General features: G+C 47.0%; 1 protein-coding gene across 1 annotated transcript; it reads left to right on the top strand.

Moving 5' to 3' along the window:
- Positions 1–4,692: 4,692 nt before the first annotated feature.
- On the top strand, positions 4,693–22,996 carry LOC149440666 (IQ calmodulin-binding motif-containing protein 1-like). Its single transcript, XM_089658271.1, has 4 exons — positions 4,693–4,788; positions 6,471–6,602; positions 18,761–18,917; positions 22,501–22,996. The coding sequence occupies exons 1-4, from the start codon at positions 4,693–4,695 to the stop codon at positions 22,731–22,733; spliced, it is 618 nt and encodes a 205-aa protein (XP_089514397.1). The 3' UTR covers positions 22,734–22,996.
- The last annotated feature ends 490 nt before the right edge of the window (positions 22,997–23,486 follow it).

The following is a 23,486-nucleotide window of genomic DNA, read 5'->3' as shown; positions in this document are numbered from 1 at the left end:
CTAAAGCAGACAAAATTGTGAAAACTAAAATCTATATCACAATCAGAAAATCAAGACAATGTTGTAAACCTTCAAAAACATGAAGTTCATACTCATAAGTATTTTCATTATTATTGTTATTTTTTTTTTAAAGGTTCAGATTCAAGAGTATTTTTATTTTTTGTCATCATTTTTTTATTTTAGTTTTTTTTTATAAATCCAGAAATAATGTAAGCATTTTTAAAATACAAAGTTCAAAATAAAGATTTTTTTTTTATTTTTCTTCATTTTTTTTTGTAGTTGCATCTGAATCAGCCAAATATCTAATTCCTGTAACACAGTAAGAAAAAACTATTAAAGACTTTCAACAACACAAAGTTCAAATTCAAGATTATTTGGATTATTATTTTTCTTTTTTATCATATTTTTTAATTTTCTTATATATACAATGGCATCTAAAGCGGATGGATATCCAATAATAAAGTCTGTAACAAAAACCTTAGCAAATCCAAGACTAATGAAGACCTTTAAAATACAAAGTTCAAAATTTTTTTTTATCTGAGAATTTTTTGTTTCTCTTTTTTTTTTTTTAAAGCAACAGTATAATTTTTTTTCAGAAAAGCTCCACCTATTATCATTTAAAACACATCTATGAGCTCCAGTTAATGACGTCGCCTAGGCTAGGATGATGTCATCAGTCCTCTGCAGGCAGGAGGAAGCATTTCCTTAGTCTCTCCTCCCCCAGTTTGTACTGTAACTTTGCAGCAAGTCACAAAGTGAGAGGCTTCATTCACATGAATGGGCTGAAAATGGCGCTGCACTGAATCGCACAGGAAGGTTTGCACAGTCTCAAGAGCATGGAGGAGATTCCAGGAGACAGGAAGTGACTCTAGGAGATCTGGACAGGACTGTAGAAGGTCCTTAACCACTTCCCGTCCGGCCGTTGTATATAAACGGCCGAACGGTGGCAGTTCAGGGACGGGTGGCCATTTATAAATGGCCTCCCCACCCCCTGCTTGTGCGCACCCCCTGGGAGCGCACAGCACCACGATGCGGTGCCCGGTGTGTCCTCCGATCGTCGTACGGGACCTCTGTGGGAGGTCCCGATCATGTGATCATTGATTGGCCAATCAGTGATCACATGCAAAGTAGTAAGCAAGATGTCACTTCTGACATCATTGCTTACTACGTATGAAATCACAGAGATCACATGGTACAGGGCCATTCACAACAGCCTTGTACCATGTGACAAGCTGTGACCAATCACAGCTCACACAGTATTTCTCAATGGCTGCAAGAATGCAGCCAGAGAGAAGGAGAAATGATTCCTCTTACAGCCTTTATGGGTGTAAAAGCAATCGGTGTAAAAAAAAAAGGTCTTCATCACCCCCCACAAGTAGTACAGTGTCACCATGTACTGATAGGGGGACGGTATGTTAAAAAAAAACCATAAATAATAACATAAAAAAATAAAATAAAAATGTAAAAAAAGTTTGAAAAATTATAATTTTTGGTTATCAACTAATTTGGGTTATTTTTTTACTAAAAAGGTAACTGAATACATTTTGGCCAAGATTGATGAAGAAAGATTATTTATTTGTAAAATTTTATAAGAAAAACACTTTTTTTTTCCAAATGTTTGGACTTTTTCATTAATATAGCAAAAAAAAGAAAAAATACCAGCGGTGAATAAATACCGTCAAAATAAAGTTTTATCCGTCTAAAAAAAAATGCTAAAATATTCATATGGGTACAGTGTTGCATGACCGCGCAATTGTCATTCAAAGTGTGATAGAGCCGAAAGCTGAAAATTGGCCTGGACAGGAAGGGGGGGAAAGTGTCCGGACAGGAAGGGGGGGAAAGTGTCCGGACAGGAAGGGGGGGAAAGTGTCCGGACTGGAAGGGGGGAAAGTGTCCGGACTGGAAGGGGGGGAAAGTGTCCGGACTGGAAGGGGGGAAAGTGTCCGGACAGGAAGGGGGGGAAAGTGTCCGGACAGGAAGGGGGGGAAAGTGTCCGGACTGGAAGGGGGGGAAAGTGTCCGGACTGGAAGGGGGTGAAAGTGTCCGGACTGGAAGGGGATGAAAGTGTCCGGACAGGAAGGGGGGGAAAGTGTCCGGACTGGAAGGGGGTGAAAGTGTCCGGACTGGAAGGGGGTGAAAGTGTCCGGACTGGAAGGGGGGGAAAGTGTCCAGACTGGAAGGGGGGGAAAGTGTCCGGACTGGAAGGGGGGGAAAGTGTCCGGACTGGAAGGGGGTGAAAGTGTCCGGACTGGAATGGGGTGAAAGTGTCCGGACTGGAAGGGGGGGAAAGTGTCCAGACTGGAAGGGGGGGGAAAGCGTCCGGACTGGAAGGGGGATGAAAGTGTCCGGACTGGAAGGGGGTGAAAGTGTCCGGACTGGAAGGGGGGGAAAGTGTCCGGACTGGAAGGGGGTGAAAGCGTCCGGACTGGAAGGGGGTGAAAGTGTCCGGACTGGAAGGGGGTGAAAGCGTCCGGACTGGAAGGGGGGGAAAGTGTCCGGACTGGAAGGGGGGGAAAGTGTCCGGACTGGAAGGGGGTGAAAGTGTCCGGACTGGAAGGGGGTGAAAGTGTCCGGACTGGAAGGGGGGGAAAGTGTCCGGACTGGAAGGGGGGGAAAGTGTCCAGACTGGAAGGGGGGGAAAGTGTCCGGACTGGAAGGAGGTGAAAGTGTACGGACTGGAAGGGGGGGAAAGTGTCCGGACTGGAAGGGGGTGAAAGTGTCCGGACTGGAAGGGGGTGAAAGTGTCCGGACTGGAAGGGGGGGAGAGTGTCCGGACTGGAAGGGGGGGAGAGTGTCCGGACTGGAAGAGGGGTGAGAGTGTCCGGACTGGAAGGGGGGGAGAGTGTCCGGACTGGAAGGGGGTGAGAGTGTCCGGACTGGAAGAGGGGAAAGTGTCCGGACTGGAAGGGGGGGAAAGTGTCCGGACTGGAAGGGGGGGAAAGTGTCCGGACTGGAAGGTGGGGAAAGTGTCCGGACTGGAAGGGGGGAAAGTGTCCGGAATGGAAGGGGGTGAAAGTGTCCGGACTGGAAGGGGGTGAAAGTGTCCGGACTGGAAGGGGGTGAAAGTGTCTAGACTGGAAGTGGTTAAAATGCCATCAAAGGGTTGCTGTACCACTAGGGGCCCACTGTGGGGTCCCACCAATCCTGATTGGCACTGTTTGCCTGATAGGAAACGTAGACAGCTGTATCTGGTATAACTGGTTTCCTGCTGGGCCCCACATGACCCAAGCCAGCTTCATTCCCAACATGGTTGTCAGAAATGTGTCGCTGGACACGTGTGGGTGGGTGTGCATTGTAGAATAGGTGGGGGATTTAATACCATACTTAAAGAGTAACTCCACTTTTTTCTTTTAATATAGCATATACAGGCGCTACACAAGTCATATTGTAATTGAATGTTATTAAAAATGACATTTCCTTTTCAATCTGCACTGCTGTAATTTTCTGTAAAATGCAATATGGCTACCTGGAGAAATTCTGTACACAGATGGCGTACAGAACACCCCCCAAAAATGTCATTTGCTGCTTGTGTGATTGGCTTAATAATTTTTCCTGAAGTCTGCACTAAGATATAAGTTGAGGTGTTTGGCATCCCCTGCAACAAAAATGTCATTTTTGGTGAGATACTCCCAAAGGGAAATCACGTCTGAAGGGATGCAGACCCTGCCATTTTCCTCATTAGAGCCCTGCAGGTCAGTGGATGTAGCCCTGCAGGTTAGTGGATGTGGTAAAATCCACTTTTGTGCAATCAGTTTTCTAGCTTCTTGCCCACCGGAAGATTCTTGCCCAAATACTTGCCCACCGGAAGATTTTACCCCCCTTCCTGACCAGGCCATTGTTTGCTATTTGGCGCTGCGCTACTTTAAGTGGTAATTGAGCAGTCATGCAACACTGTACTGAAATGAAATTTATATAATTGTTTTCACACAAATGGAGCTTTCTTTTGGTGGAATTTGACCACCACTGGGTTTTTTATTTTTTTGCGATATAAACAAAAAAAAATTTTCTGCTGTAAAACATATCAAATATAAAACATGTGTTGCGCTAAGGGAACTATAAATACCTCAAAATAATACATATTTTATGTGCAAATAATATATGTCCAATGAAAAATAAACTAAAAAGTGCTCAAGAGTGAACCATTGCCACAAAATAAATAACTAAAAAAACATATATAGAAACAGTCCATATAAAGTGTATATAATAGTCGCCTTGTTCTGTGACGAATAATGGAAAATCTTCATTCCAATGTAACCACCATGATATCAAATTGGAGGCTTACCAGATTTTTTGACCCCTTAACCCTTTCACACCGGCGCCTCCCGGCCCTTTAAGAGTTTTAGGAGGCGGGGTTTAGGGTCATGTGAACACCGTGACGTGTCGGCACGGCAATCACATGATCGGGAAAGGTCCCAATTGAAAGAGGAGATCGGGAACTTTCCGTGAGTACCGGACGTGTCTGCTGGGAGCGCGCTCTTGGCACATATGTCCTTTAAACCGTCCTCAAACATGTATGTCCTCAAACCGTCCCCGTGTTATGGGGTCAACATATGCTCATGTAAAAATAAAGACGTGCCTCTCATAATGCAGTAAAATATGACTAATTTATTAGATAGACGGAAATGCACTTACAGGCATAGTAGATTAAAAGCATCAGTCAACAGAAGCAAATTAAGATGGCGATGCTACGCGATGACGTCAGAAGGGAGGCTCCGCCCGACGCATTTCATCATAACCAGACTTCTTCCTGGCCCCGGCGGCAGTGATCAGCGGGACTGTGATAGTATGGTGATCAGTCTGATACTGACACTTTATGTGAACCAGTGACTCTAATACAGTGATCAGTGCTAATATTATACACTGACACTGGCTGGGAAGGGGTTAGCATGTAGGGGCAATCAACAGGTTAACTATGTACCTAACAGTTCTTGGTGCATTCATGGTGTGCTGTTTTTACCCAGGGATGAGCCCGTTTTTATTACCTTCAATGCAGGTGAAAAAAAAAATGGCTCATCCCCACTGTTTTGACAGAGCTCTGTGTTGTTTACATACACAGAGCTCTGTTCTGTCTTCTGTTTCGCCGATCCGCGGGTCCCAGCTGTCAATCATTGGCCAGGACCCACTGATTAGCTTGTGCTGTATCTATCCATAGCAGCGCTAGGGCGGCGGGCAGGCACACGCGCCCCTTACCTGCAAGAGCGGGATCGCGTGCTAGGTACGGGATCCGGTGCAGGAGAGCCAACTTGCCGCCGTACTCCTACGTGAGACATTCGGCAAGCGGATAACCTACCAAACCCTCTTCTCAGATCAACTTGCTTTTCTGGAATCTCTGGACGCCCCATAATACAAATATGTGGATTATATGCAATATTGGGCTTAAAAATATTAATATGCTGGCTGACATTTTTCCAATATTTTACGGATTTAAAACCTCTCCACATCTAGCAGAATTAGGACAATCCCAAAGGCCCGCTCTATACAGGGAATAGGGAGTTCTATACGTGCTAAGGACAATAAATAACTGAGAAGCCGATATCGATTCATCAGGAATTGCCCTCAACCCCCCTGGCGGTATTCTGAGTGTAGCTCGGGGTTAGGTTTCAGCACCACAAGCGGTAACCCCCCCCCCCCCCCGAGCTACACTCGGGAATACTCTGCAGCGGTGCTCCGGGATCCCTCGATCACTTACCTTGTCCTTCACTCCCGCGATGTCCCCACTGCAGCGTCTCCGGCCATCTCCTCCGGCCGATGCCGGCTTCCGGGTTCCAGTCCCTGCGAGCTTTGGGATGTACGGGGACCAGAACCGGCAGGAAATTTTAAAATTTTAAAAACTGACATTCACTGAATACACTAAAATCACATAGTATAACATTCCTGTATCAAACCATTTCACATACATTGTGTCCCGAGTGCTTTGTCCGGCGCCCTGCCTGCATTTTTACCACCCTTTCTGCCTGGAAACTGAGAAACGTCCATGGCGTCCAAAAAGCGTCCCTTTAGGTCAGACGCGGTTTTAGACCGGCTGGAGAACAGCGATAGTAAATCAGAACCACTTGCAGAATTGAGTGATAATGATTGGTGGGGGAAATTCCTCATCAGACACTGAAAACGATTCTGCGACTTTGCTCAGCGATGGGCGAACTTGGCGCTATATTTCACATTTCAGTGTTTTTGGTTTGATTATATTATTGAATTACATTTATTATTTTATTATTATTTTTTATGATTATTTATTATATTATAATTTATGATTTCGTGTTTCAAGTTTTATCATCTGTGGAATGTTTACTAGACTCTTGTTCGGACAGATTTCAGTGAGTTATTCCTAAGAATTACAGGCCGACAATAAAAAAACAATACATATTTCCATGCAAAAAAAGTACCGCTTTCAGCACAGAAATACTGACATCATCAGACCGCTAGGGAGGTTAATATCTCTGACCACTTGTCCTCCTCTCCCCCTTTTTCAGGCTCTGAGGTTCCTAAGTAGACGCAGACGGCTGCGAGAATCATTGTCTCCTTGGAAAAAGCACCAGGATCTGAGTGATGAGCAGCGACAGCGGCTCCAGCAGAAAGTGGACACTCGTCTTCAGCTCCACCCGGTTAGATCTTCATTACACATAAAATAACTCATGAAAGCGAACCTTCACCCTTTTTTTTGTTTGTTTTTTTTTTTTAATTTACTCCTTTTTTTTCTTTATTTTTAGGAAAAGCGTAATTAAATACTTTTTAATCATCATTCCAAAAACAAAAATCCTACCATCTTAAACGTCCTATAAACCCTAGTAACAGTGAAGTGGCGAGCGGGCGACCACATATGATTGTTGCACCACATCTTTAAAAGTTGCAAATATTCAATAGAGAAGATGGGACTTTCAGGGTGCATGAACATGAATACAAAACATATTAAAAAGTTATATCATTTTTATTTCGTATTTTTGTAAAAAAACACAAAAGGGAAAAAAATACAGAAACATAAAAACAATTTCAGTACTAAAAGTAAAACTGAGATTCATACTTGGTTATGTAATTGTAGTTGCTCCCTACATGTTTCGCCCTCACGGCTTCTTCAGGGGTGATTTTTTTTAAGAAAATTGTACCGCCGAGGCAGTCTAGAGATATATCAAAGAAAAATTATACAATTACCAAACAACTTTAATATGTCCAATACAGAGTATTTCATCAAATATATACATATATGGGACTCAATGGCTCACCATGGATGTGAAAGCTCACGGAGCTAGGAGAAAATGACCTAAAAAAGATCTTAATTGGCCTACACGTCCTATATACCCTATTAACCCTCCCCTCAAAGAAGAATGTTGCTCTCCCCCGCATACCCCCCCACCTTCCCCCATAACCAAATTGCAGGACTTTTTTTTTTTGTTTTGTTTAAGTGAAAATTCTTTTTAATTAAAAGTGATTGTACAGCTTTATTAATGACAAGCATGTCATACTTTCCTGCTTTGTGTAATGGTTTTGCACAGAGCAGCCCCGATCCTCCTATTCTGGGTCTCCAATAGCCTTCCTGGCTCCTCACTTTCTATGGGGGCACTCATGCAGGCTCGCTCCCAAGCCACCTTGTCTGTATCCGTTGACACAGACAGCACGGCTTGACCCTGCCTTGCGCTCCCTCATCACAGAGCAACCCTGATCCTCCTATTCTGGGTCTCCCCCTAGCGCTCCTGGCTTCTCCCCACTTTCTATGGTAGCACTCATGCGGGCTCTCTCCCAAGCCACCCTGTCTGTATCTATTGACACAGACAGCACGGCTTGACCCTGCCTTGCGCTCCCTCATCACAGAGCAGCCCCGATCCTCCTATTCAGGGTCTCCCCCTAGCGCTCCTGGCTCCTGCTTGCTTTCTATGGGGGCACTCATGCAGGCTCGCTCCCAAGCCACTCTGTCTGTATCTATTGACACAGACAGCACGGCTTGACCCTGCCTCGCGCTCCCTCATCACAGAGCAGCCCCGATCCTTATTCTGGGTCTACCCCTAGCGCTCCTGGCTCCTCCTTGCTTTCTATGGGGGAACTCATGCAGGTTCGCTCCCAAGCCACCTTGTTTGCATCTATTGACACAGACAGCACGGCTTGATCCCACCTCCTGCTCCCTCATCACAGAATTTGATTGACAGCAGCGGGGGCCAATGGCTCCCACTACTATCAATCTGTCCTGTGAGGAGGGAGAGAGCGGAGAGCCACTGCTCTCATTTACAGCGCTGGATCTGGATCATTCTCAGGTAAGTACAAGGAGGGTGAGGGGAAAGGGGGGGATCCTGTGACGCAGGTGTTTTTCTACCTTAATGCATAGAATACATTAAAGAACAAACCTTTAGGCTTTATAACCAGTTAAAGCAGAACTTCACTCAAAAGGGGAAGTTCCGCATGTTTGTATCCAAACCCCCTCCACTGCCACATTTGGCACTTTTTGGGGGGGAGCGGATACCTGGTTTTGACAGGCACCCGCTCCCACTTCCACTTAGATGTACAGTGGCGATCTGAGCCGGAAGTTCTTCCCCCGCAGCCTTCTGGGACACTTCACAGGTCCCACAAATCTGCGGGACCATTCACATAGCGCTGAATGCGCAGTATGAAACTGGCTTGGAAGCTGCAAGGCTTCAGTGCTGATTTCCCTTACTTAACCACTTCCCGTCCGGCCCATGTATATAAACGGCCGGACGGTGGCAGTGCAGGGTTGGGTGGGCGTTTATAAACGGCCTCCCCGCCCCCTGCTTGTGTGCACTCCCTGCAAGCGCGCAGCACCGCGATCCAGTGCCCGCTGTGTCCTCCGGACACAGTGGAACACCAATCGTCGTACAGGACCTCTGTGCGAGGTCCCGATCATGTGATCACTGATTGGCCAATCAGTGATCACATGCAGAGTAGTACGCAAGATGTCACTTCTGACATCATTGCTTACTACGTGTGAAATCTGTGAAATGATCACAGAGGTCACATGGTACAGGGCTATTCACAACAGCCTCGTATCATGTGACAAGCTGGTACCAATCACAGCTCTCACAGTAGTTCTCAATGGCTGCAAGAATGCAGCCAAAGAGAAGGAGAAATGATTGCTTTTACATCCTTTATGGGTGTAAAAGCAATCAGTGTAAAACAAACAAAAAAAATCGTCATCACCCCCCACAAGTAGTACAGTGTCACCATGGTGACACTGTACTGCTAGGGTGACAGAATGTTAAAAAAAAAAACCCATAAGTAATAATATAAAAAAATAAAATAAAAATGTAAAAAAAAAGTTTAAAAATTATAATTTTTGGTTATAAACTAATTTGGGTTATTTTTTTTACTAAAAAGATAACGGAATACATTTTGGCCAAGATTTATGATGAAATATTATTTATTTTCAAAATTTTATGGGAAAAACACTTTTTTTCACAATTTTTGGACTTTTTCATTTACATAGCAAAAAAAATAAAGATCCCAGCGGTGAATAAATACCACCAAAATAAAGCTTTATCTGTCTCAAAAAAATGCTTAAAAATTCATATGGGTACAGTGTTGCATGACCGCGCAATTGTCATTCAAAGCGTGATAGCATTGAAAGCTGAAAATTGGCCTGGGGGGGAAGGGGGGGGGAAAGTGTCCGGACTGGAAGAGGGGGGAAAGTGTCCGGACTGGAAGGGGGGGGGAAGTGTCCGGACTGGAAGGGGGTGAAAGTGTCCGGACTGGAAGGGGGTGAAAGTGTCCGGACTGGAAGGGGGTGAAAGTGTCCGGTCTGGAAGGAGGGGAAAGTGTCCGGACTGGAAGGGGGGAAAGTGTCCGGACTGGAAGAGGGGGGAAAGTGTCCGGACTGGAAGAGGGGGGAAAGTGTCCGGACTGGAAGGGGGGAAAGTGTCCGGACTGGAAGGGGGTGAAAGTGTTCGGATTGGAAGGGGGGGAAAGTGTCCGGACTGGAAGAGGGCGGAAAGTGTCCGGACTGGAAGGGGGTGAAAGTGTCCGGACTGGAAGAGGGCGGAAAGTGTTCGGACTGGAAGGGGCGGAAAGTGTCCGGACTGGAAGGGGGGAAAGTGTCCGGACTGGAAGGGGGGAAAGTGTCCAGACTGGAAGGGGGGGGAAAGTGTCTGGACTGGAAGGGGTTAAGATTCCGGCACCTGCACCTGAAATCAATTGAAGAGTCGGCTCAAGTGAGGACACCTCTGGATCCCTGAACAGGTAAGTGTCCTTATATTAAAAGTCAGCAGCTAAGGTATTTGTAGTTTCTGACTTTTAACTTTTTTGATGGGAGCCTGGAGCTCTGTTTTAAAGTTCAGGTCCATCGTTTTCGCCTAATACTCAGACCCCGCGCATGTGTAGGAGAGCCATGGGTCACTCGGGATGTGGGAGCCGTATGCGCAAGGTCCTGTGAACTGTCTTCTGGGATTTCTACATCACTCATCCCAAGAGGCAGATCACAGGATCTCACACATACAGTGTGGCAGTGCGGTATCCTGCCACGGTGGAAATCACAGTGGTGACCCAGGATTCTCAACCATACAGGTTGAGGGGCTCCAGGCAGTTCTCATAATACAGAGGAAACGGGTTTATTGGTGTCCTCTTTAGTTTGTAAAGCCTGTTTTGGCACCTGTAGCCTGGAGATTTCTAAGAGATTTGGGAGGGATGAAATCTCCAGTTCTGGACCCATGTTTTGAGAGCAGCCAACGTGCTGATTGCACAGGTGTGTGCAGGCCTTTTTGTGGAGGCCAGGCCATGATTCTGGGCTCCACCCCGGCAGACAGGAGTCAGGAGGGCTCCACCCCGGCAGACAGGAGTCAGGAGGGCTCCACCCCGGCAGACAGGAGTCAGGAGGGCTCCACCCCGGCAGACAGGAATCAGGAGGGCTCCACCCCGGCAGACAGGAATCAGGAGGGCTCCACCCCGGCAGACAGGAATCAGGAGGGCTCCACCCCGGCAGACAGGAATCAGGAGGGCTCCACCCCGGCACACAGGAATCAGGAGGGCTCCACCCCGGCAGACAGGAGTCAGGAGGGCTCCACCCCGGCAGACAGGAATCAGGAGGGCTCCACCCCGGGAGTCAGGAGGGCTCCACCCCAGCAGACAGGAATCAGAAGGGCTCCACCCCGGCAGACAGGAGTCAGGAGGGCTCCACCCCGGCAGACAAGAATCAGGAGGGCTCCACCCCGGCAGACAGGAATCAGGAGGGCTCCACCCTGGCAGACAGGAGGTCTCTGCCATGGAGTCAAATGGGCTTCACCTAGTAGAGGTGGAAGCCAGACAAGCTGTGCGCGGGAAAGCCATTTTGGATAGAGTCTGCAGGAGACAGACGGAAATCGGTGTGCAAGCCAGAAGGTTTGATGGTGGATACCCCTGCGTGGGAAACATTTTTGTTATTTGAACTTTCTTGTAAATAAATTGGGCAAAAAGGCCCTTAAAAAGAAGCGAGTTGCTGTGTGCTTTAACAAGAAAAGCTCTACCAAAGAAGCGAGTTCCCACAACAGACACAGTGCAGGATGTCTCTTGAGGGACATCTCTGTGTCTGCATATGTACAAGGGGCCTGGTGCATGCACAGATTCTCCATGGGGCTCTGCCAGGTCCTGGCAAAATTTCCGTGCAGCATGCCTGCGCATGTGCTGGAAATGAATTCAAGGTTATAGAGCTGGAAAGGAGCAGTGCAGGGAGCACTTTCCCTACAAGCAAGACAATGCTGGACTCCATGGACCAGGGCTTTTTTTCAGTATGAATGCGAGGAATCGCAGTTCCCGCACCTCCAACACTGAATGTATTTAATGGCAAGGAATGCTGGAGGGTCTATTGATGCTGGCTACTAGGGGGTCTATTGCTGTCGGGGGGCATCTTTTGTTGCTAGGGAGGTCATTTGTTGCTGAGTGGGATCTATCTTTGAGGGAGGGGTCTATTGTTGGCTGCTTGGTGGTATGATGTTGCTGTGGTGAATCTATTGTTGTTGTGGGTGGGTCTATTGTTGCTGGCTACTAGGGGGTCTATTGCTGTCGGGGGGGATCTGTTGTTGTAGGAGGTCTATTGTTGCTGGGGGAATCTATTGTTGTTAGGGAGGTCTATTGTTGCTGGTGGGGGATGTATTCTTGTTAGGAAGGGTCATTTGTTGCTGAGTGGGATCTATCTTTGAGGGAGGGGTCTATTGTTGGCTGCTGGGTGGTATGATGTTGCTGTGGTGGATCTATTGTTGTTGTGGGTGGGTCTGTTATTGCTGGCTACTAGGGGGTCTATTGCTGTCGGGGGGAATCTTGTTGCTAGGAGGTCTATTGTTGTTGGGGGAATCTATTGTTGTTAGGGAGGTCTATTGTTGCTGGTGGGGGATGTATTATTGTTAGGGAGGGTCATTTGATGTTGAGTGGGATCTATCTTTGAGGGAGGGGTCTATTGTTGGCTGCTGGGTGGTATGATGATGCTGTGGTGGATCTATTGTTGTTGTGGGTGGGTCTGTTATTACTAGCTACTAGGGGGTCTATTGCTGTCGGGGGGGATCTGTTGTTGTAGGAGGTCTATTGTTGTTGGGGGAATCTATTGTTGTTAGGGGGGTCTATTGTTGCTGGTGGGGGATATATTATTGTTAGGGAGGGTAATTTGTTGCTGAGTGGGATCTATCTTTGAGGGAGGGGTCTATTGTTGGCTGCTGGGAGGTATGATGTTGCTGTGGTGGATCGATTGTTGTTGTGGGTGGGTCTGTTGTTGCTGGCTACTAGGGGGTCTATTGCTGTCGGGGGGATCTGTTGTTGCTAGGAGGTCTATTGTTGTTGGGGGAATCTATTGTTGCTGGTGGAGGATGTATTATTGTTAGGGAGGGTCATTTGTTGCTGAGTGGGATCTATCTTTGAGGGAGGGGTCTATTGTTGGCTGTTAGGAGGTTTGATGTTGCTGTGGAGGATCTATTGTTGTTGTGGGTGGGTCTGTTGTTGCTGGCTACTAGGGGGTCTATTGCTGTCGGGGGGCATCTTTTGTTGCTAGGGAGGTCATTTGTTGCTGAGTGGGATCTATCTTTGAGAGAGGGGTCTATTGTTGACTTCTGGGAGGTATGATGTTGCTGTGGTGGATCTATTGTTGTGGGTGGGTCTGTTACTGCTGGGTACTAGGGGGTCTATTGCTGTGGGGGGGGATCTGTTGTTGCTAGGAGGTCTATTGTTGTTGGGGGAATCTATTGTTGTTAGGGAGGTCTATTGTTACTGGTGGGGGGTGTATTATTGTTAGGGAGGGTCATTTGTTGCTGAGTGGGATCTATCTTTGAGGGAGGGGTCTATTGTTGGCTGTTAGGAGGTTTTATGTTGCTGTGGAGGATCTATTGTTGTTGTGGGTGGGTCTGTTGTTGCTGGCTACTAGGGGGTCTATTGCTGTCGGGGGGCATCTTTTGTTGCTAGGGAGGTCATTTGTTGCTGAGTGGGATCTATCTTTGAGAGAGGGGTCTGTTGTTGGCTGCTGAGTGGTATGATGTTGCTGTGGTGGATCTATTGTTGTTGTGGGTGGGTCTGTTGTTGCTGGCTACTAGGGGGTCTATTGCTGTCGGGGGGATTGTTGTTGCTAGGAGGTCTATTGTTGGGGGAATCGATTGTTGTTAGGGAGGTCTATTGTTGCTGCTGGGGATGTATTATTGTTAGGGAGGGTCATTTGTTGCTGAGTGGGATCTATCTTTGAGGGAGGGGTCTATTGTTGGCTGCTGGGAGGTATGATGTTGCTGTGGTGCATCTATTGTTGTGGGTGGGTCTGTTGTTGCTGGCTACTAGGGGGTCTATTGCTGTCGGGGGGGATCTGTTGTTGCTAGGAGGTCTATTGTTGTTGGGGGAATCTATTGTTGTTAGGGAGGTCTATTGTTGCTGGTGGGGGGTGTATTATTGTTAGGGAGGGTCATTTGTTGCTGAGTGGAATCTATCTTTGAAGGAGGGGTCTATTGTTGGCTGCTGGGAGGTATGTTGTTGCTGTGGTGGATCTATTGTTGTTGTTGTTGTGGGGGGGGGGGGTCTGTTGTTACTGGAGAGATCTGTTTTTGCTTTGGGGGGGGATCTATTTTATTGTTTTTCTTGTTATCATTACCAAATTCCATACAAATTACTTGGCACCAAAAAATATCTGGTTCTGTATTCTCTAAAAGGGGTGGTACTGGGAGGTGGGTAGTGCGCCCAACCAAGGGACGGTGCTAGGAGGTGGGTTGGGGGCGGAGACTGGAAGATGGGAGTATCTGAACCTTTTTTTGATAAGGGTGGAATTCCTCTTTAAGAAACACAGCGATGTGATTGCTTCTCATAGTTCAGCAAATGCAGCGATTCCAGAAGCTCAATGTGTTGTTATGATACAATTACAGCGACGACTGCGGCTTCATTTTCTCCATGAAATGTTCTAATTAACGGCATGGAAAACAAATGAATCTCATAGAACGGCTGTGAGTCTGAGGATGAAATGTTACAGTGCAGGCGGCCATGAATCTCCTGATTGTACAGTTCTGTCACAGATATTATGCTGCCCCCACACATGCTAATGTTCCATCAGATGTGTTAGATTAGACCAGAATTTTGAATCCTATGTGAAAGCGTTTTTTTTCATTGTTTGAAATTACAACAAATTTTTCATTTTCTTTTCCTTATATCTAAATCTCAAACGTTTGTTTTTAGTTTTTAATGGAGTAGGGGGGGTCTCAGAATTTTATGGCTCAGAAGACGTAGGTGGGAGCTGCTAAATTGGATTAACTATTTCCAGTCCGGACACTTTTACCCCCTTCCAGTCCAGGCCAATTTTCAGCTTTCAGCTCCATTACACTTTGAATGACAATTGCGCGGTCATGCAACACTGTATCCATATTAATTTTTTTAGCGTTTTTTTGAGACGGATAAAGCTTTATTTTGGTGGTATTTATTCACCACTGGGATTTTTATTTTTTTCGCTATGTAAATGAAAATGTCCAAACATTTTGAAAAAAAAGTGTTTTTCTTATCAAATTTTGCAAATAATCTTTCTTCATAAATCTTGGCCAAAATGTATTCATCTATCTTTAAAAAATAAAATAAAATAACCCAAATTAGTTTATAACCAAAAAATATCATTTTTCAAAAAACATTTTCAAATGTTTATTTTATTTTTTGTAGTAGTATTTATGTTTTTTTTTTTTTACATACTATCACCATAGTACTACTTGTGCGGGGTGATGAAGATTTTTTTTTTAATAATAATAATATTTCATCATAAATCTATTATAATGTATTCCGTTATCTTTTTAGTAAAAAAAAAATAACCCAAATTATTTTATAACCAAAAATTATAATTTTTAAACATTTATTTTTTATTTTTTTTTATTTTTTTATATTATTATTTATATTTTTGGGGGGTTTTTTTTACATACTTTCACCCTAGCAGTACACTACTTGTGGGGGGTGATGAAGATTTTTTTTTTTACACTGATTGCTTTCACACCCATAAAGGCTGTAAAAGCAATCATTTCTCCTTCTCTCTGGCTGCATTCTTTCAGCCATTGAGAAATACTGTGCGAGCTGTGATTGGTCACAGCTTGTCACATGGTACAAGGCTGTTGTGAATAGCCTTGTACCATGTGATCTCTGTGATCATTCACAGATTTCACAATAAGTAAGCAATAATGTCAGAAGTGACATCTTTCTTACTACTCTGCATGTGATCACTGATTGGCCAATCAGTGATCACATGATCGGGACCTCGCATAGAGCAACGACCGGTGTTCCACTGTGTCCGGAGGAGTAACACAGGAGACGGGTTCACTTGGAGATACAGGGGGGACAGGGGAACACTTGGAGGCGCGGGGGGACAGGGGCACACTGAGACAGGGGGTGACAGGGGAACACTTGGAGACACAGGAGGACGGGAATACTTGGAGGCACGGGGGGGACAGGGGAACACTTGGAGACACAGGAGGACGGGAATACTTGGAGGCACGGGGGGGACAGGGGAACACTTGGAGACACAGGAGGACGGGAATACTTGGAGGCACGGGGGGACAGGGGAACACTTGGGAGACACGGGGGGACAGGGGAACACTTGGAGACATGGGGGGACAGGGGAACACTTGGGAGACACGGGGGGGACAGGGGAACACTTGGAGACATGGGGGGACAGGGGAACACTTGGAGACATGGGGGGACAAGGGAACACTTGGGAGACACGAGGGGGACAGGGGAACACTTGGAGACATGGGGGGACAGGGGAACTCTTGGGAGACATGGGAGGACAGGGGAACACTTGGGAGACACGGGAGGACAGGGGAACACTTGGGAGACACGGGAGGACAGGGGAACACTTGGGAGACACGGGAGGACAGGGGAACACTTGGGAGACACGGGAGGACAGGGGAACACTTGGAGACACGGGGGGGACGGGAACACTTGGGAGACATGGGAGGACAGGGGAACACTTGGAGACATGGGGGGACAGGGGAACACTTGGGAGACACGGGAGGACAGGGGAACACTTGGAGACATGGGGGGACAGGGGAACACTTGGGAGACATGGGAGGACAGGGGAACACTTGGGAGACACGGGAGGACAGGGGAACACTTGGGAGACACGGGAGGACAGGGGAACACTTGGAGACACGGGGGGGCAGGGGAACATTTGGAGACACGGAGGGACAGGGGAACACTTGGAGACATGGGGGAACAGGAGAACACTTGGGAGACATGGGAGGACAGGGGAACACTTGGGAGACATGGAGGGACAGGGGCACACCGAGACAGGGGGTGACAGGGGAACATTTGGAGACATGGGGGGGATAGCGGCACACTGAGACAGGGGGTGACAGGGGAACACTTGGAGACACAGGAGGACAGGGGAACACTTGGAGGCATGGGGGGACAGGGGAACACTTGGAGACATGGGGGGACAGGGGAACACTTGGAGACACAGGAGGACAGGGGAACACTTGGAGACATGGGGGGACAGGGGAACACTTGGAGGCATGGGGGGGACAGGGGAACACTTGGAGACACGGGGGGACAGGGGAACACTTGGAGACACGGGAGGACAGGGGAACACTTGGAGACAGGGGGGGGACAGGGGAACACTTGGAGGCACGGGGGGACAGGGGCACACTGAGACAGGGGGTGACAGGGGAACACTTAGAGACATGGGGGGATAGGGGAACACTTAGAGGCACGGGGGGATAGGGGCACACTGAGACAGGGGGTGACAGGGGAACACTTAGAGACATGGGGGGATAGGGGAACACTTGGAGACACGGGAGGACAGGGGAACACTTGGAGACAGGGGGGGGACAGGGGAACACTTGGAGGCACGGGGGGACAGGGGCACACTGAGACAGGGGGTGACAGGGGAACACTTAGAGACATGGGGGGATAGGGGAACACTTAGAGGCACGGGGGGATAGGGGCACACTGAGACAGGGGGTGACAGGGGAACACTTAGAGACATGGGGGGATAGGGGAACACTTGGAGGCACGGGGGGACAGGGGCACAATGAGACAGGGGGTGACAGGGGAACACTTGGAGACATGGGGGGGATAGGGGAACACTTGGAGGCATGGGGTGACAGAGGCACACTTGGAGATGGGCGGGAACACATTTGGAGTAACAGAGGAGACGGGTTCACTTGGAGATACAGGGGGGACAGGAGCACACTTGGAGACATGGGGGTACAGGTGCACACTTGAAGACACAGGGGGCACACTTGGAGACATGGGGGTACAGGTGCACACTTGAAGACACAGGGGGCACACTTGGAGACATGGGGGTACAGGTGCACACTTGAAGACACAGGGGGCACACTTGGAGACACAGGGGGGGACAGGGGAACACTTGAAGACACAGGAGTCACTCGGGCAATCTTGGAGACACAGGAGTCACAGGGGCGTATTTGGAGACACAGGGGGGAAAGATACCATGCTTGGAGACGCAGAGGAAACAGAGGTGCACTTGGAGACACAGAGAGTCAGAGGCATGCTTGGAGACACAGGGTGCAGGAGGCACAGACACAATGAGGCAGGAGAAGGACAAGCATGCTAGGTATGGAAGTCACAAGAGGTCCTGGGAAATAGGCAGACATTGGAGCCGTGGGAAGGGGGTCTGGATTAGGCATAGCAACGCTTTTCTCGAACACTAAGCCACAAGTCCTCTGGCTCTTTAATAAAGCACCAATCAGCACAGCAGTGTTCGGTTGGCTGCAGTGCTGGCACTTCAAGTGAAGCTGAATCCCAGGACAGATGGGTGTTACCTTAGCAGTCCCAGTATATTTATTTCATCACAAGAGTCCAAAGATGAAAAGCCTACATGTTTCAGATCTTCAAGGATCCCCCTTTATCAGGGCTTAAACTGCTGGTTTTGTTGGAGTTTTTAGGTTTTGAATGGGTTAAATCAACTCAGGGATAATTTGGCTTTTTCATTCCAAAAGCTTCAGCAGTTAGCTGTGAGAAAGCCGTTTCCCCGCTGGAAGATTCACCGCCTGATGACGGTGGATTGGGGAAATCCAAAAAGGAGAATTCACTTACTTGGAAAGATTCTTATTCACTTCCTGTTGTTTCTCTGAAAAAGGAAGTGATAAGAAATCTCAACACTGAGCACAGACGGGAAAAGAAAAACAAAAACCTGTTGGGTTCTAACCCTTCCCTACCCCATTAAAAACTGGGGGAAAAAAACAGTTTGAAAACATTCAGAATATCTGAAAAAAATGAATCAATGTGTATCTAAAGCCCAAACAATGAAATTGGAATGTGTGACCACCTAGATTTGTATGTCACAGCCAGAGTGGAGTTCGGCTGTCACTGACGCTGTGATGATTTTGTTGTGTGTTCTCCTCAGGCCCAGCAGAGGGCACCAGAACAAAGCCAAGAGCTGCACATTGCCGTCCAGGAGAAGCTGGGGCAGTTTCTGCTGAAGAGAAAGCAGGAGCAGAGAGCCGAGCAACGCCGAGAGGCCTTTCTGGCCCAGATCAACACCGACATTAATATGCTGATGGGTATGATCACCTGGTTTGTTTAAAAAAAAAAAAAAGACAACCTAACTTTTCTAAGTACTGTTCCCATCATCTTAACCCCATACCACCCAGTCCCAGTATCCCTTTAATAGGGTCTTAGGGTCTGTATGCTTGGGGGGGTGAGAAGGATTGGCGATCATGTGACCACTGTCACATGATCAGGAGACGCTCCCACTGGCTATTTATCTGTCTTTACCAGCTCGGTCCATGTGTTAGGATCGCACAGAGAGCGCTTTCTCAGCACAGAAACCTCAGCCACCCATGGACACATATCTGCGGGGTGTGGGAGTCAAAGCCTAACCTTTTGTCACCGCATATATGTGTTAAGTGAGTGGCAAGAGGTTAACGAGTACAGACAAATACATGGGATTGGGAAGTTGGTGCAGTTGTGATGATGCTTCTGTAATCCTTTATTAATAGATGTGGGAAGAGTAATATCTGTAAAATGCTGCGGCGTAGATATGGGGGGGGGGATAAGGGGGGGGTCAAATCCTCCTCTCAGAGCGTTTGTGGCCGAGCAGCTAGGCGCTAGCACTGACAGTGATTGTTCCAAACATAGGTGCTTTAGGTCCCAACACCACAACTGCCCATCTACCTGCCAGTGTAGCAGTCAGCATTATTATTATACAGGATTTATATGGCGCCAACAGTTTGCGCAGCGCTTTACAATGTAAGGGAGACAGTCCAATTACAATACAGTTCAGTACAGAAGGAATAGGAGGGCCCGGCTCGTGGAGCTTACAATCTAAAGGAAGGGGGAGGTGATATAAAAGATGATAGTTGCGCGGGATGATCTGGCGGAGGTGATTCAAGTACAGTTCTTAGGTGGAGGCGGGGTCAGCTTCCCTGAAGAAGTGAGTTTTCAAAGATCGCCTAAAGGCAGACAGGGTAGGGGCTGACCAGACATGCTGTGGTAAGGAGTTCCAGAGGATGGGAGAGGCTCTGGAGACGTCCTGGAGGCGAGCGTGGGAGGAGGTGATGAGGGGGCTAGAGAGGAAGATATCATCGGAGGACCTTAGTGGGAGATTTGGGCGATATCTCTGGATGAGGTCGGTGATGTAGCTAGGGGCAGTGTTGTGGATGGCTTTGTAAGTTGTGGTTAGTATTTTGAATTTTATACATTGGGTTAGTGGAAGCCAGTGGAGGGATTAAGCATATGTCCATGTTGGTAATGCAGAGCCAAAGAAAGCTTCTCTGTGCTCCTCCATGGCACAGACGGAGGGAGAGTCTGGAGAATTCCCTTCACTTGGTGTGCTTCATCAGATGTTTGGTGGGGGCAAGAGAGGATTTGTACTGGGGACCATTAGGTTTAGTTAGAAGCCCCGTACTAAAGTTGGGTGGATATAGATTTGTGCTTGGAGAGGAGAATTTGGGGTGAGGGCAAACATTTGTGTTGAGGGGACCAAATTTTGATGGCAGAGCTGAACCCCTGTAACACGGAATTTAGCCCTACAACCCCCCTCCCCCCAGAAAAAATAATATACAGTTGTGTTCAAAATAATAGCAGTCAGACATCACTAACCGGATCAATCACTGTTTTTGGTGGATATGATATTTCTACATGGCAAATAATTTCCTAGCAGGTGTAGTAGAGGAATAGAAATCCAACAGACCCGACAGTCATGACATGCATGCTGCTGATTCTGTGTCATTGAATCACTCATTGAAAGGGGCGTGTTCAAAATAATAGCAGTGTGGAGTTCTATTAGTGAGGTCATTCATTCTTTGATAAACAGGTGGCAATTATTGCCCTTATTTAAGGAAGGAAGGCAGCAAATGTTGGACATGCTGGTTACAGTGCATTTCTCTCTGAAATTCTGAGGAAAATGGGTCGTTCCAGACATTGTTCAGAAGAACAGCGTACCTTGATTAAAAAGTTGATTGGAGAGGGGAAAACATATAAAGAAGTGCAGAAAATGATCGGCTGCTCAGCTAAAATGATGGCAAATGCTTTAAAATGGCAACCAAAACCTGAAAGACGTGGAAGAAAGCGAAAAACTACCATTGGAAGGGATAGAAGAATAGCCAAAATGGGGCGGACTCAGCCAACAATCAGCTCCAGGAAGATGAAAGAAGGTGTGACGTTCCCTGTGAGGACTGTTACAATTAGAAGACGCCGATGTGCAGCCAAGCTATCTGCAAGAAGTCCCCGCAAAGTCCCACTGTTGGGAAAAAGACGTGTGCTGAAGAGGTTACAATCTGCCAAAGAGCACATTGACCGGCCTAAAGAGAAATGACCCAACATTTTGTGGACTGATGAAAGTAAGATTGTTCTTTTTGGGTCTAGTGGCCGGAGACAGTTTGTCAGACGACCCCCAAACACTGAATTCAGGCCACAATACACTGTGAAGACCGTGAAGCATGGTGGTGCAAGCATCATGATATGGGGATGTTTCTCATACTACGGTGTTGGGCCTATTTATCGCATACCAGGGATCATGGATCAGTTTGAATCCATCAGAATACTTGAAGAGGTCATGCTGCCTTATGCTGAAGAGAAAATGCCCTTGAAATGGGTGTTCCAACAAGACAACGACCCCAAACACACCAGTAAACGTGCAACATCTTGGTTCCAGACCAACAAGATGGACGTTATGGAGTGGCCAGCCCAATCCCCGGATCTTCATCCAATAGAAAACTTGTGGGGTGACATCAAAAATGCCGTTTCTGAGGCAAAACCAAGAAATAGAGAAGAACTGTGGAATGTGGTCCAATCATCCTGGGCTGGAATACCTGATCACAGGGGCCAGAAGTTGGGTGACTCCATGCAACACAGATGTACAGCAGTTCTCAGAAACAGTGCGACTACAACCAAATATTCATGAAGTCATTCAAAGGAAAGCAAAATCTTCAAACATTTCTCAGTTTATATAGTGAATGTTTGAGTTTGTAAAGAAGAATACAAACACGGCCATTTTTTTGAACCGTCTAATATTCACTTTTCTTCCATTTTTTTAGAGGAACAACACAAATTTGATGTATTTTTCTTCATGTTGTGATTTGGAATAGAATGTGTCGTGTTCCCAATGCATTTGTGTGGATGGAAATAAAAGCTATTAGAAGGATTTTCAGCTTTTTTCACTTTTTTCAACACACTGCTATTATTTTGAACACAACTGTATATGCCCATGTTTTGACTTTATTTTTCAGTTATTGCTTTGAGGTGTATTACAGCTTTTCTGTTATAAAGCCCCTTGCCTGTACCAGCTAGAAGTCTGGGGCTTTAAACAAATAAAATTGCAGTTGATCGGTCAACTCCTTGATGGGGGGAGGCTGTCTGTTCAGCATTGTAGTTCATCATGTGTCCACGAGTGTAATGGAAGTAGTAGAAGAAATTGAGTTTTGTCCGAACGGTTCTTCATTGATAAGGGTTGATGGCCGACACTGTTCAAAGATATGGCACCCTCTTCATCAGGGCTGGCACAGAAGAGGTGTCCTTTTGAGAGCAGTGGAAGAACAGCTGCATTGCCCTTTGAATAATTTACTTGCAGCAGCCCAGATGCTCATTGCAAATTTTTTTTCCCCACTTTCTGAATGAGGTGCCAATTTGTATGTTTTTTTTCAGGAGCCCCCAACTTAAAAGAAGCCATGGAGAAAGACATCGATCTTTTCACCAGCAGATCCGTCCCTGTGGCCCTGAAGGCCAAACAGAGTCACAGCACCATGCTGAAACGCAGCCGTTGGCCCTGGTGGAAGAAGCTGAGCGATGAGTTTGTAGAGGAAGACGACAGCTTCGCAAGCAACATACCTGACCTGGACCACGGTATAATATTTATCGCTGGAAGCAAAAAGCCGTAGTGACCACGCCAACCCCATCATTCAACTGTCCAACCTCAACATCTGATTATCAAGAGGTTTTGACTCGTCTGACGTGCCACTGAGATATTCAAACCCCAAATTCCTTCACATCAGCTTATAGAAATTTAAAGTGGAACTCCAGTGAGTAAGATACTTGTAACACTAATGGCCAACCCCCCCTTCCCCTTATCAATTATCTATGTGTCTAACTTTAAACAAGTCTCCAGAAATGTCTTAAATGAAGTAAAAAAATTGCATTCCCACTCTTCTCCTTCCCTTCACTCTTCTCTGTGGGGAGCAGCTGCAAAAAAAACCTCCTCATTGTAGAGAGGCACACCTTGAGCAAGGCACTGCATGTCCCACAATGCCTTACTCCTAAGGCAACAAGGGACACGTGACAAGTATTTGTTTGGTCGTAGAAAGAGGCCAATGAGGAGTATGTGTTGCCCCTCTTCTGACGCCCATCACCGTAAAGGCTACAGAAGGCAGGCATTACTGGGCAGGTAGCAAGGAAGCTTGCTCTGACACTCAAAATGCCCACTAGGTGCCTGACTAATGTGCATACCACAGGGGGGTATTTACAGGTAGTGGAGACAGGAAAGGGTTATGCAAAGCTGACCGTCACACAGCTAAAAGTCGAATGAAAGTAATGGACAAATTGGAATTTTAAAACCTATCTCGAGTGAAAGAAAAAAATCCTCCCTTATAGTACACCCCCCCCCCCCCCCCCCCCCAATTGCAAAGGTTGAATAT

This window comes from Staurois parvus, unplaced genomic scaffold, assembly GCF_062004578.1.
Source record: "Staurois parvus isolate SC_StPar_1 unplaced genomic scaffold, SC_StPar_1.0 ptg001061l, whole genome shotgun sequence".
Classification (NCBI taxonomy): domain Eukaryota; kingdom Metazoa; phylum Chordata; class Amphibia; order Anura; family Ranidae; genus Staurois; species Staurois parvus.
Note: the sequence above shows the minus strand (reverse complement) of the source record. Positions and strands in the feature narration are given on the sequence as shown.